Source organism: Megascapheus bottae, chromosome 3, assembly GCF_031878675.1.
Source record: "Megascapheus bottae isolate mThoBot1 chromosome 3, mThoBot2.hap1, whole genome shotgun sequence".
NCBI lineage: Eukaryota > Metazoa > Chordata > Mammalia > Rodentia > Geomyidae > Megascapheus > Megascapheus bottae.
The window spans coordinates 58,451,741-58,464,733 of record NC_143511.1 but is presented as its reverse complement, the minus strand read 5'-3'; the positions used below and the strand labels follow the sequence as shown (position 1 = coordinate 58,464,733).

The window sequence follows — 12,993 nt, the reverse complement described above, 5'->3', positions numbered from 1 at the left end:
CTCAGCATGGTGTCATATGTTCAAATCCCCAACTTCTGCCTTGTCCTTTCAGACCCAGCCAGGCCCTGACTCTGAAGGACTTGGACTTCACATGTCCCTCATGCTCTCCCTTGATCCCACCTGTTATTCAGCTCCCCGGCCTTCAGTCTGAACCCCACACGGGGCCAGCTTTGGTTCCTTAATGAAGACTAGCCCCTCCCAAGAGAGGCATTTTCCTGAGGGTTAGGCCCAAGTTTCTTCCTTCTGATCTCAGGTAGGGGCCCCATAGGAACAGATTTGCTGGGGTATGTGTGTGTGTGTGAGGAGGGGTCCCTTATCTCAGATGAGAATGAAGCCTGTTCAATTGAAGGCTCTCTGAGGACTGACCCAGGGTCTCCTATTTCCTTCTGTTGCTTATGATTTCCAGAAATTTCCAGCTCTAGTTTCCATTCTACTTAGCTCTCTCCATAAGTAGCTCCTGCTACCTCAGGCTCTGATTCCAAAGACAGGCCCCAAACATGGTTTAGAGCACCAATCTTTCTTTCCTCTTGGACTAGAGCTCACAGAGTCCACTACCTGGACCTCTGTCTCTGACCTCACAGGGCTACTTTAGAACTCAGTCACTATGACGCTCCTGGCCAGAAGGGAGATTCTATTTTGGGCCGTGTGTCTGGATGTGGCTCAAGTAGTACAGGCCAAACCTCTTCCCTACTGACCTCTCCCCTGGAGGAGTAGATGCAGCCTTGGGCCCGTGCTGGGGAGGGCTGAGAGGCAGGCTCCAGGCTAAGCACACAAAGATAGCAGAGCCCCAGCGGTGGGGTGCAGTGTGGAGTCTGGGACACACATGGTGGAATGAGATCAAAACCTGCTTTTATCCAGGAATTCCTAAGGCAGAGGCCGAGACACGTCGCAGCGTGAGTGGGGCTCCAAACAGCTGGGGTAGGTTGGGGTCCTTAGGATTTCTAAACCTGTAGAGGGTATGGGGAGGAGGGGATGGTGGAGTTGAATTTGGGAAAGAAACCCCAGCTGGGAGTTGAAGGCTTGACTTTCTATCCTAGCTTCAGTCTCCTACCTTTAAGGTGGCAGCTGGTAGAACCAGTGAGTTTTGGGCAGCAGAGACTGGGAGGAGGTATCGGGCTGGATTGTCAGCAGAGCCTAGGGATAGGAAGGGGAAAGAGCTGAGGACCAGCTCCACTGGTCCAAGACAAAAGGGAAGCAGATCAGAGATGGGTCAGACTACAAATTTAGAGAGTGTTTTCTCCCCATCAGGGGCTCCATCTGGGCTAGAGGGCTTCTGCACCTAGAGTTTAGTGATAAGATTTTGTGCTTGCAAAACCTTGGGGAGGCTAGTAGGACCCCTGAAGGACCTAGCCCACCCAGGCATCTGGCGTCCAGAGGCCAATATGGGGGTGGGGGGGTGGGGACTCTAGAGCCTGTCCCCATTGGCTGAGGAACACCTAGCCCTCCCCATCTTTCCCTGCCCAGCTTGGCTTGATTGAAGGGTGGCATTAGCAGGCACTGCCTAGCATCTTCCTCCTTGGAGAAGGTGGTAGCTGACATAGGAGCCAAGTTCTGTGTCCCCTCCCATTCCTTGCTGACCTCTCTTTGATTCCACAGCATTTAAAAACCTGAAAGACAAAATATGGCTCGGATGGGCAATAAGAGGCGGTAAGCAACCAGACTTCTATTCCCCATCCCCAACTCAACCTCCACTCTTGGCCCAGTGTACCTCATCCTCTGACTCAGTCTCTCCCTCATAGAAACTTCTCCTAGACCCCCTCCTTTTCTTCTGTGCCCCAGAAGAAAAGTCCCTCCTACCTGCCTCTCAAGCCCCATAACACAGCTAAACTTGGCCCAGGGCAAAGTGAAGCTTTGAAAGATATGGATGAGGATCTGGGGTGGGTTATTGAATTTTGACTGCCCCACGTGGGTGGTGCTCAGCTGAACTGAACTCATCACCCCTCAGTTTCTCAGGTATACCTTTCTTTAGGGCAAAAACATGAGGCTTGTACTGGCTGAGACTCTATCTTCTGCTCCCTTTTACTTCTCTGGCCCTCATTCTACACTTCGCTCTCCCTGCTCCAGTCACACCAACATCCTTCACTTTCTGCACACACACTAGCGTCCTCCACTGGCTTCTTTTGGCTTCAAGTGCTCTTTTGCATTACTCCTTTCATCTTCTCCATGTTTGTTTGGAAGCCACCATTTCTGCAAGGCCTATGCCTACCTTACTTGAAATCAAACTTCCCACCCAGTCCCTGCTCTCTCAGTTCTCTTCTCTGCCTTATATTTTCCCTTAGGACTTAATTACCTTCTAACAAGCGAGTGTCCTTGCTTATGCAAGTGCTGCCAGCACCATGTGAGCCAGGAAGTCTTTGTCCTTGTGGATGCAGAGAACAAGTGGATTCCACTGTGCACTGCGGACATTCCTGTCTCTAGCCCTCATCTCCCTGCTGGGAGTCCCATGGAACTAAAGATTCCAGTTGAATCTTCATCTCCCCCAAACCTATTCTTCTTCCTGTGGTCTCAGCTCAGCGAGGGGTGATCGCCTCCTCAGTGTTCAAGCCAGAAGTCAAGGTCACCTTCTTGATGTTTTTCTGTACATACTCACTTCACACCTAGTGACCAATATCCTAAAATATCTAGAACATGACATTTCCTGTCATTGTTTCTGCCCGATTGAGACACTATTAGTTTTCTTCTTCCTTTATTTATTTTTTTTGAGGGGGGCACGGTACTGTTACTGGTGCTTGAACTCAGTCTCACACTCTTGTTTAGCTATTTTGCTCAAGGCTGATGTTCTACCACTTGATCCACAGCTCCACTTCTGGCTTCTTGGTAGGTCAATTAGAATCTCAGACTTTTCTGCCTGGACTGGCTTTGAACCTCAATCTGTAGATCTCAGCCTCTTGAGTAACTAGAATTACAGGTATGAGTTACCAGCACCCAGCCCTCTTCTTCGTTTTCATCCACCAAATCTCAGCACTGTCCTCAAACTTAAGGCTCAGACTTCACTCCCCATAGACGTTGGGGCCTGAAACTCATCTTTTCACCTATCTGTCTATTTAACTATGCATTCATTAAGCAAAAATTTATTAAGTGTTGGCCACAGTGGGAAACTTTGAAATTTAGTTGAGACTAAGAAACAGAATTTCCAGTTCTCATCTAACCAATATTTATTGCACATCTTCCCTGTAGTAAACACTGAGAATAAACCATGAAGAAAGGTCAGGTCCTTCTTTTCCTCCCTTTCTCTCTCACTCATTCATCCAGTCATTCAAGATTGTCCTTTTATGTCCACTTGGTTGCAGGGCTGGTGTGTTTTGCTGACTCCCTCATCTGCAGCAGAAGCTGATGATGCATATTTTTTTCAGGACTTAGCCTTTCTTTCATGCAGTTATTAGGTTGTTTTACTGTTGCCAGTCCCTGGCCTGTGATCACAATCTTTCTCTAGCAACTCATCCTTCCCTATTTCTTGTGTGTGTGTGTGTGTGTGTGTGTGTGTGTGTGTGTGTGTGTGTGCATGCCCATACTGGGGTTTGAACTCAGCATCTGGCACTCAGCATCTGGGAACTGTTTCTTAGGTTTCTTTGGGGGGGGAGGTGTCATGAGGCTTGAACTCTGCGCCTGGGTGTTGTTCCTGAGCAATTCAGCTCAAGGCTGCTGCCCTATCCCTCGAGCCAAGACCCACTTCCAGCTTTCTAGTGGTTAATTGGAGATAAGAATCTCACCGACTTTAGTGCCAGGGTTGGCTTTGAACCTTGATCCTCAGATCTCAGCCTCCTGAGTAACTAGGATTACAAACAAGAATCACCATGCCTGGCTCCCTCTTAGCTTTTTATTTGCTCAAGGTTGACACTCTACCACTTGAGCCACAGCTCCACTTCTGACTTTCTGAAGATAAGTGTCTCACAGACTTTCCTGCCCAGGCTAGCTTTGAATCTTGATTCTTAGATCTCAGTCTCCTGAGTAGCTAAGATTACAAGTGTGAGTAAACCATTGGCAGCTGGCTGCCAACTACATATTCAACTGTGCCACTCATCCAGTCTTGGCCAAAAGAAAAGGGTCTGGATTAGCCATCTGCCCCAGTTCCTCTCCATGCCCCTGTGGCACTCAGATGCCTCCAATCCCAGCTGTCTTGGGTTGGAGAAGGCACAGGGAGAAAGGGTTATTCATTAACCCAATCATGAGCTGAATTGCTGAGGAGCAAGAGGCTGACTTGTCTTCTTTCTGTCCATGGGTTCGGACTGCTCTTGCTTCACACCCACCCACAGCTCCATGATGGATTCCTGGCCTGTACTAGCAAGGATAAAAGCAGTACTGAGGAAGAAGATGGTGCGAGAGTTCCTGGCAGAGTTCCTGAGCACATATGTCATGATGGTGAGTGGGGGTTGGCATCCCTCCTTCCCTATTGCCCTCACCCCATAGGACATATAATTCCTTCACCTGTCACTGAGTTGGGAGTCTGCCAAAGAAGCAAGGAAAAAGAGAGAGGTCTTCCTCATCGAGTGTTTTTGGGATGTAAAGGGATCACATTTGCCCGGATAGAGTGCAACCATGGGTTGGAGGTCAGGAGTCAGGACTGGGAGCATGAGTCAGAAGGCATGATGGAACCAGATGTCCATGGCTCATGCCTGTGATCCTACTCGGGAGGCTGAGATCCGAGGCTGATCTCAGTTCAAAGCCAGATAGTCTATGACACTCCTATCTCCAAGGAAGCACCAAAAAATAAAAGCCAGAAATGGAGCTGTGGCTCAAGTGGTAGCACTTTAGCATTGAACACAAGAGCTCAGGACCAGCATTTAGGCCCCAGGACTAGGATAAAATAAAAAAGAAAAAGACATGACAGGAAGTGTGGAGAGAAAAGCTAAGAGTAGAGGCATCTGTGAACATTTTGAATGTTGGGCTTTGAGAATTAATCTGGAGGGCAATGGGGAGACATTGAAGGCTTCCGAGCAGAGAGGAGGGTACAGTGTGGAGCCTAAGCAGACAGGTGGCCATAGCCATGACTGAGGTAGACAGAGGGCAGTGATGGAGTGGGGTGGGTGGAGATTTGGAGATCATGGAGGAAAGAAATTCTTTAAGCTCTAGGGTGGAAGCCTGTGGATCATATCTGTAATCCTAACTACTTAGAAGGCTAAGATCTGAGGCTCACTGTTTGAAGACAGCCTGGGCAGGAAAGTTTATGAGACTCTTCTCTCCAAGTAACCAGCAAAAGGCCAGAAGTGTATGGGGCTGGGAGTCTGGCCTAGTGGTAGAGTGCTTGCCTAGCATGCACAAAGACCTGGGTTCAATTCCTCGGTACCACATGCATAGAATAAAGCCAGAAGTGGTGCTGTGGCTCAAGTGGTAGAGCTCTAGTCTTGAGAAAGTCCAAGGACAGTGCTCAGGACCTTTGGAGTTAGGTTTGAACTCTGGCTGTGCTCTCTTCTAGCTGTGTAATATCCCACAAGCGTTTTAATGGCTCAGAACATTAGCTCCCTTGTTGATAAATGTGAACTGTAACACAGGGGGCAGACTTGTGTGAAGAAGGCCAGGTGCCAGCACTAGGACCACATGTGGTCCCGGGTTGGACTGACACACACTCCCTCCCTCTCTCTCTCTCTCTCTCTCTCTCTCTCTCTCTCTCTCTCTCTCTCTTTGTGGGTCATGGTCTTGAACTCAGCTTGGGCACTGTCCCTGAGCTCTTCTGCTCACGGCTACCACACTACCCTGGAGCCAAGCTGCACTTCCCATTTTCTGGAGGTTAATTGGAGATGAGTCTCAGATCCTTTTGTGCCCAGGCTGGCTTTGAACCTGGATCCTTAGATCTTAGCCTCCTGAGTAGCTAGGATTACAGGCATGAGCCACTGTGCCTGGCTCTGCCTCTCTTCTTCCACTCTTTTTTTCTCCTCGCTTACCTGCTTTGGCTCCGGAGCTGTGAACACAGCCCAATTTCTGTCCTTTTTAATCCAGGACAAAGTAATTCATTTATGACAAGACATTCCAGTCCCATCAGGGTTCTTAAACCTTGGAACCTGGGAGCCAGGAGGGTGATTCCTTGGGAAGTTCTTAGGAAAGCAGGCACTGCCCACACTCCTTGATGCCTGCCTATCTCCCCAACCCTTCTCCATTTCCTTTCTCTCCTTTGCAGTGCTGGGTATTCAACCTAGGGCTTTGCATGTGTTAGACAAGTCTTTGGTTTGGTATTTTTCATCCTCATCCTTTTTTATTTTTTCTTTTTCTCTTTTCCTTTCTTTTTTTTTTCCTTCAAATTTATTATTGTTATTTTCCCAGTCCTGGGGCTTGAACTCAGGGCTTGAGTACTATCCCCGAGCTGCTTTTGCTCAAAGCTAGCACTCTACCACTTGAGCCACAGTGCCGCTTCTGGTTTTTTATGTGTATGTGGTCCTGAGGAATCAAACCCAGGGCATCATGCATGCCAGGCAAGCCTCTACCACTAAGCCACATTCCCAGCCCAAATTAATCTTTTAAATTGTTCTCACGAAGGAGTTGTACAAAGGGTTACAATTCTAGAAGTCAAGTAATGACTACTGTGCTTCTTGGACATTATCACCCCTTCTTTTGCTTCCCCCATTCCCTCCTCCAATCCCTGCCCATATGCTTTCCATTCTACCACCTGAGCCATAGCTCTACTTTTAGCTTTTTGGTGGTTAATTGGAGGTAAGAATCGCACAGACTTTCCTGCCCTGGCTGGCTTTGAATTGCTATCATCAGATCTCAGCTTCCTGAGTAGCTAGGATTACAAATGTGAGCCACCAGAGCCTGGCTCCTTAGCAGGCTTGTTAACTAGCTAGGTCAAAGCCTTCACCTTTAGCTTTTGCATAGTTCAAGACTCCTTTCTGGACATCACTTTCTCCATCTGTAGGGTAGAAGACAAATATAAAACATTTGCTACACAGATTTGCTATGATGGTTAAAGGAAAGTAATGGTTATAAAAGAACCTGGTGAGTTGGTCATGGTAATACACTCTCCCAACGACTTGGGAGAATGAGGTGGGAGATCTCTGAGTTCATTTTTGCAAGGTTCGAAAGAGACTATCTCAAAAACAAGATATAAAACAAAAGGACTGGTCTTGTGGCTTAAGTGGTATAGTGCTTGCCTGTGAGGCTCTGCATTATTCCATCCCTAGTATTGAAAAACAAGCAAACAAAAAAGCCTTTCTGAGGTCCAAGTTTATGTAGGACATTGTGTTGTTGTTATTTTTAGTTACTCATCCTAAGCCAAGAAGTGGAGGCTTTTTCAGTTGAGAGGAAGCTCAGTGAATCACCAGGGTAAAGGTTTTGCACAAAAGGCTAGTGTGACCTTGGTCCCCATTTATTGAGACTAGAGTGAGAAAAGTGGACCGTTGCACTCTACTATCTCTAGAGATGAGGTCTGATTGTCGTGGAAACTTTGGGGCTGGACTGTTATTCACTGACCAAGGAGAGAAGTGGCTGGAGCTATTAAGGCCTTGGAAACCCAGCTGTACCCTTGAGCCACTGGGCATGGATTGCAAATTTACTTGCTACAAGGACCAAGACAAATCAGGACCCTAGGGGCTTTGGTTCATTGCAGAGTAGGTAAAGGAATGGCTGCCACTGCTCTAGCTGATTGTAGCTATAGAGGTAGAACGAAGGCCAGTATGGCCAGGGCTTCTCATTTTGGTTTTCTGTTTTTGTTTTTTTGGGTCATGGGGCTTGCCCTTGGCCTGGACACTGTCCCTGAGTTCTTCAGCTCAAGGCTACCGATCTACCCCAGAGCCAAGCCCCATTTCCCATTTTCTACAGGTTAATTAGAGATAAGAGTCTCAAGTCTTTGCCCCAAACAGGTGGCTCACACCTGTAATCCTAGCTACTCAGGAGGCTGAGTTCTGAGGCTCAAGGTTCAAAGCCAACCCTGGCACAAAAGAACCTGAGACTCTTATCTCCAATTAATCTCTAGAAAATGGGAAGTGGGGCTTGGCTCAAGGGTAGGGCGGTAGCCTTGAGCTGAAGAACTCAGGGACAGCACTCAGGCCTAGAGTTCATGCTCCATGACACCCCCCCCCCCAAAAAAAAGTCTCAGGTCCTTTTTGTGCCCAGGCTGGCTTTGAACTTTGATCCTCAAATCTCAGCCTCCTGGGTAACTAGGATTATAGGTGTGAGCCACTGCACCTGGCTCTCATTTGTTTTTAAAAGGAGTTGAAACTTGTAGCCTTCAAAACCAACTTATCCAAGCCTGGCCCCAATGGCTCATGCTGTAATCTTACTCAGGAAGCTGAGATTTTAGAATTTCAGTTCAAAGCTAGCCTGCGCAGAGAAATCCAAGAGAATCTAATCTCAATTATCCACCAAAAAGTTGGAAGTGGAGGTGTGGCTCAAGTGATAGAGTGCCAGCCTTGAGAAGCTGGCACAGGAGAACTTGAGGGCCTGAGTTAAAGTCCTTGTGTTGGCACAAAATGAACAGTTTTCCAGATCAAACCCAAAGCGGTGTGGAGCAGAAGCATGTGTTCCCATGGACAGCCCTGACATGCAGGGTCATGTGGGGCTCATTCCTAATTAATCTCTTTAAGCAAATGAGTTTTTGACATAAAGTGGGGAATGGTAAGGGGGCCCTCAGGCTTTAGACCCTCTATCTTCCTACCTCTATCCTCAGCCTGTCAGTCTCCCCTGGCCTCAGCCCCACTCCATTCTCATCTATCAATTTCTGTTTTCTGCTCTGTATTCTAGAGATACCTCCAGAAATGGAGGACTTCTCCATTTTTGCACCAGCCCACCCTCACCCAGCCCACTCCAGGTACCATGCTCTGTTTTTCTCTCTCCTTTTTTTTTTTTTTTTTGTGGGTCATGGGGCTTGAACTCTGGGCCTGAGTGTTGTCCCTGAGTTCTTCTGCTCAAGGCTATTGCCCTACCCCCTGAGCCACAATGCCACTTCTAGTTTTCTGGTGGTTAACTGGAGATAAGAGTCTCAAGGTCTTTCCTCCCCAAGTTGGCCTTGAACCATGATCCTCAGATCTTAGCCTCCTGAGTAGCTAGGATTACAGGCGGGAGCCACCACGCCCAGCTCTCTCCATTATCTTTATCCTCTGTCTCAGGTTGTCTTTCTGTCAAATGGAGAGAATAATAGTATTTCCTTAAGAAGTGTGTTATTAGAAACGGGGCACCAATGACTTAGCTACTCAGGAGGCTGAGATGAGATCAGGTTTTTTGTTTTTCTTTTAGTGTGGGGCTTGAACTCAGGGCCTGGGCACTGTCCCTGAGCCTCTGTGTTCAAGGCTAGCACTCTTTGAGCCACAGCACCACTGTGCTCATGGGGATTTTTTCTGCCAGGTTGGCTTTGAACCAAGATCCTCAGATCTCCTCCTCCTGAGTAGCTAGGATTACGGGTGCAAGCCACTAGTGCCTGGCACTGAATCGTTTTACACTCACCATCAGCTTTCACTGGATCAGGTCTGAAAGGTGTTCATGAGGGTAGAAAAGCCTCTGTAGAACGAGGACATGGTAGAAGGGCTTTGAGGGCAACATCAGGGAGCCGTGGGGGAGCTCTCCTCTGAGGGTGTGACTGCTGGGCAGGCGGACCCCTCAGAAGCCCTCATTTGCAGGTTTTTGGCCTTGGTTCTGTGGCACATAATGTTCTAACCAATCAAAAACAAGGGAGCTACCTCGGTGTGAACTTGGGTTTTGGCTTCGGCGTCACCATGGGAGTACACATGGCAGGCAGCATCTCTGGTGAGTGAACCCAGACCTTACCTGACTGGGCACAGTCAGGTATTTCTTGACAGGTTGTTTCCTGCCCACTTCCAGACAGTCCCTTCTCTGACCCAGCCAGGGCCTCACTGGTGACCACAAGAGGGGAGAGTATCTTTGAACCCCTTGCCTCTGCCTGTGTCTTCCCCAGATTCTCCTTGGACCCTCTCCACCACCACTTTGACTAGCTGGGCCATCTTAAGAAATACTTTTACCTTCTCTGCCCTTCACTTTTCTTTGGCGGAGGGGTTAAACTGGAGGCAGGTCCCTAAAATCTTTGTAAGGGGTTAATAAGAGTGTTCTTGGGCCAGAAGTTTGGCCTAGTGGTTGAGTGCTTGCCTAGCATGCACGAAGACCTGGGTTCAATTCCTCGGTACCACATAAATAGAAAAAAGCTGGAAGTGGTGCTGTGCCTCAAGTGGTAGAGCTCTAGCCTTGAGAAAAGTCCAAGGACAGTGCTCAGGCCCCAAGTTCAAGCCCCAAGACTGGCCAAAAAAAAAAAAAGTGTTATTTTTCACAGAGCCTGCTCGCCTTAAATGCTGTTATTGTTGCTCTCGATATTATTTTGTTGTTCATATTTGGTTTTGCTCCCCCATGAAATCTGCCCCTCACTACACCAGGAGCACACATGAATGCTGCTGTGACCTTCACCAGCTGTGCACTGGGCCGTGTGCCCTGGAAGAAGTTCCCCGTGTATGTGCTGGGTCAGTGCCTGGGCTCCTTCATGGCTGCTGCCACCACCTACATGCTCTTCTACAGTGAGTTTTCTGCCTCCAACCTCAACCTCTTCCTCTGAAATATGAGTGAATCAGATAGGGTGTGCATGTTCACACTGGTGCTAGGACTTGAATTCAGAGTATGGATGCTGTCCTTTAGCTTTTTGCTCAAGGCTGGTACTCTACCACTTGAGCCCGACTCACTTCTGGATTTTTGCTAATTAATTGGAGAATTCTGCATGTTTCTGGCTGGGCTGGCAAGATCTCAGCCTCCTAAGGTAGCTAGGATTAAAGGCATGATCCACTGGTACCCCAGTCTGTAAAGAATGTTTAGGGAGAGTCTGATCTCAGAGATTCAACACCCCTAATACCAATTATTTTAGGGGAGATCAAGATGATGATGGCTGAGAGCCTAGCTCTGACAAAAAGTTGTCAAGACTCCCACCTCAATAAGCTAGGCAGGCTGAAGCCCTGGGGTTGATACCTCAGTATGACATACGCAGAAAAAGCTGGAAGTGGTGCAGTGGCTCAAGTGGTAGATTGCTATCCTAGAGCAAAAGAAACTCAGGGACAGTACCCAGGCCCCGAGTTCAAGACTGGCAAAAAAAAAAAAAAAAAAGACTAAGGGTGTGGTGAGTGGTAGAGGGCCTGCATAGCACATGCCAGGCCCTGAATTAAAAGAAAAGACAAAGACTTGTGGGACTCCAGTGGTTTGTCACTCTTTATCTTCACAGCGGCCATACAAGACTTCTCAGGTGGGCTACTGACAGTGAGCGGCCCCAAAGCCACTGCGGGCATTTTTGCCACCTACCTTCCTGGCCACATGACACTGTGGCGGGGCTTCCTGGATGAGGTGAGTTGTTCGGGGAGGGCTCCCCTTTCTAAATTCCCTCATGATGAAGAGGAAAGAGCACTCTGGATGAGTGCACCAAGACATGTCTCTGTCAAGGCATCTGGACTTGGGGCCCTGCTGAGGCCCCATGGCCAGGCCAGGCCCTCCGTGGGCTGTCACGGCCTTTGTTTCTCAGGTGTTCCTCACAGGGATGCTCCAGCTCTGTCTCTTCGCCATCACTGACAAGAAGAACAACCCGGCACTTTCAGGGACAGAGGCCCTGGTCACTGGAATCCTCATTTGCCTCATTGGGGTGTCCTTAGGCATGAACTCAGGATATGCTATCAACCCTTCCCGGGACCTGCCTCCGCGTTTCTTCACTTTCATGGCTGGCTGGGGAAGACAAGTGTTCAGGTACTGCCCGGTTAGGCTGTTTCTGAAACTTTCTATGGGTCCCCTGCACGCTGAGTCTCTGGAGCCTCCAGGTGGCCCCGGGAGCAGAAGGGGTTCTGAGGTCTCCAGGGAAGATGTGAATACTGCTGTGAGACCATCAATTCCGTCCTTAAATTGGGCTGGGCTGGCCAGGACTCCAGGTGGGTAGATGGAGAGGGAGGGTGGCTTCTCTGCTCACTCCATCTAGGCCGCACATGAGCATGAATGCCATCCTGGGGATCATCACCCTCACTGGCATCCTCTTTTTTGCCTACAGTGCTGGGGACAACTGGTGGTGGGTGCCAGTGGTGGCACCGCCTCTGGGCGCTTACATAGGTGGCATCGTGTACTTGATCTTCACTGGCTGTGACAGCTCACAAGAACCCCAGAGAATGGAGAATTCTGTGACATTTGAAGACCACAAGATAACCATATTGTCCAAGAACAGCCCAACCAAGCCTGCTCTTATCCCTGTCTCTGTGAACCCTGCTTCTGTCCAGCCTGCCAAGCCCTCAGGCAGCCTTAGTCTTACAGAGCGTTTCTAAGTAGAGATTGTTAGTGATCCCAACCCTACTGCAATAAAGCCTTGTCCCGCATCAGCGTCTTTACTTCCTAAGGGCTTCGCAGGGGGAGCTTCCCTCTGGAGTTCTTTCAGAAGCTTCAGGGTTATTCCTTTGGGTCTTTCTTAGCAGGTCAGAACAAAGAATGGGGGGAGAGCAAAGCTGGGGTCCTCTGATTTTAGTTCACACAGAATGGCTTTCTTTCGGGCATGGGGTTATGTGAGGGGGGGGGGTTGAGAAAGAGCTGGTGAGGGCCAGTTTTGGGGACAACTTGAGGTTCTTAGGAACAGGCAAGGCCCACACATTTAGATCAGAATTTTTCAACCTTCTTCCCCAATTGGTACCTTCTCAGCAATTTTTACTTAATTACACATATTAGTGCTACCTATATACTGTAATCTGTTTTTGTACTGTGTCTGTGCTTCATACATTAAAGATTAAGACTTTTCCACCCGTTCCCTGAATTTATTTTCATTTCCACAGGAATATTAGGTATGGATGGAACATTTTTAAGGGGCACGCTCTTGCTCTTCTTTCCTGACACTAGAGCTTTCTCATGTGAAGGTTCAACTCCAACATTAGGAGGGAGGATGTAATGAGGCAATTACATCCTTATATTTTTTGTTAGTGCTGGTCCTGGGCTTTGAATTTGGGGCCTGAGTGCTGTCTCAGTTATTTTGCTCAGAGCTAATGCTCTACCACTTGAGCCACAGCTCCACTTCTGGCTATTTTTTGGTGTGTGGTTAGTTGGAGATGAGTTCATGGG

The 12,993-nt window shown here is 48.4% G+C and overlaps 1 protein-coding gene across 2 annotated transcripts; it reads left to right on the top strand.

Annotated features, from left to right (window-relative positions):
• The first annotated feature begins 669 nt into the window (after positions 1–669).
• Positions 670–12,684, top strand: Aqp7 (aquaporin 7). 2 transcript variants are annotated; one of them, XM_090330115.1, is made up of 8 exons: positions 670–893; positions 1,597–1,647; positions 4,254–4,359; positions 9,543–9,669; positions 10,308–10,445; positions 11,138–11,256; positions 11,432–11,649; positions 11,945–12,684. In XM_090330115.1, exons 2-8 carry the CDS (start codon positions 1,622–1,624, stop codon positions 12,210–12,212), a joined length of 1,002 nt encoding a protein of 333 aa, XP_090186241.1. In that variant the 5' UTR covers positions 670–893; positions 1,597–1,621; the 3' UTR covers positions 12,213–12,684. The 2 variants fall into 2 exon arrangements, with proteins under 2 accessions (XP_090186241.1, XP_090186240.1); XM_090330114.1 differs by having other exon boundaries at positions 670–918.
• The last annotated feature ends 309 nt before the right edge of the window (positions 12,685–12,993 follow it).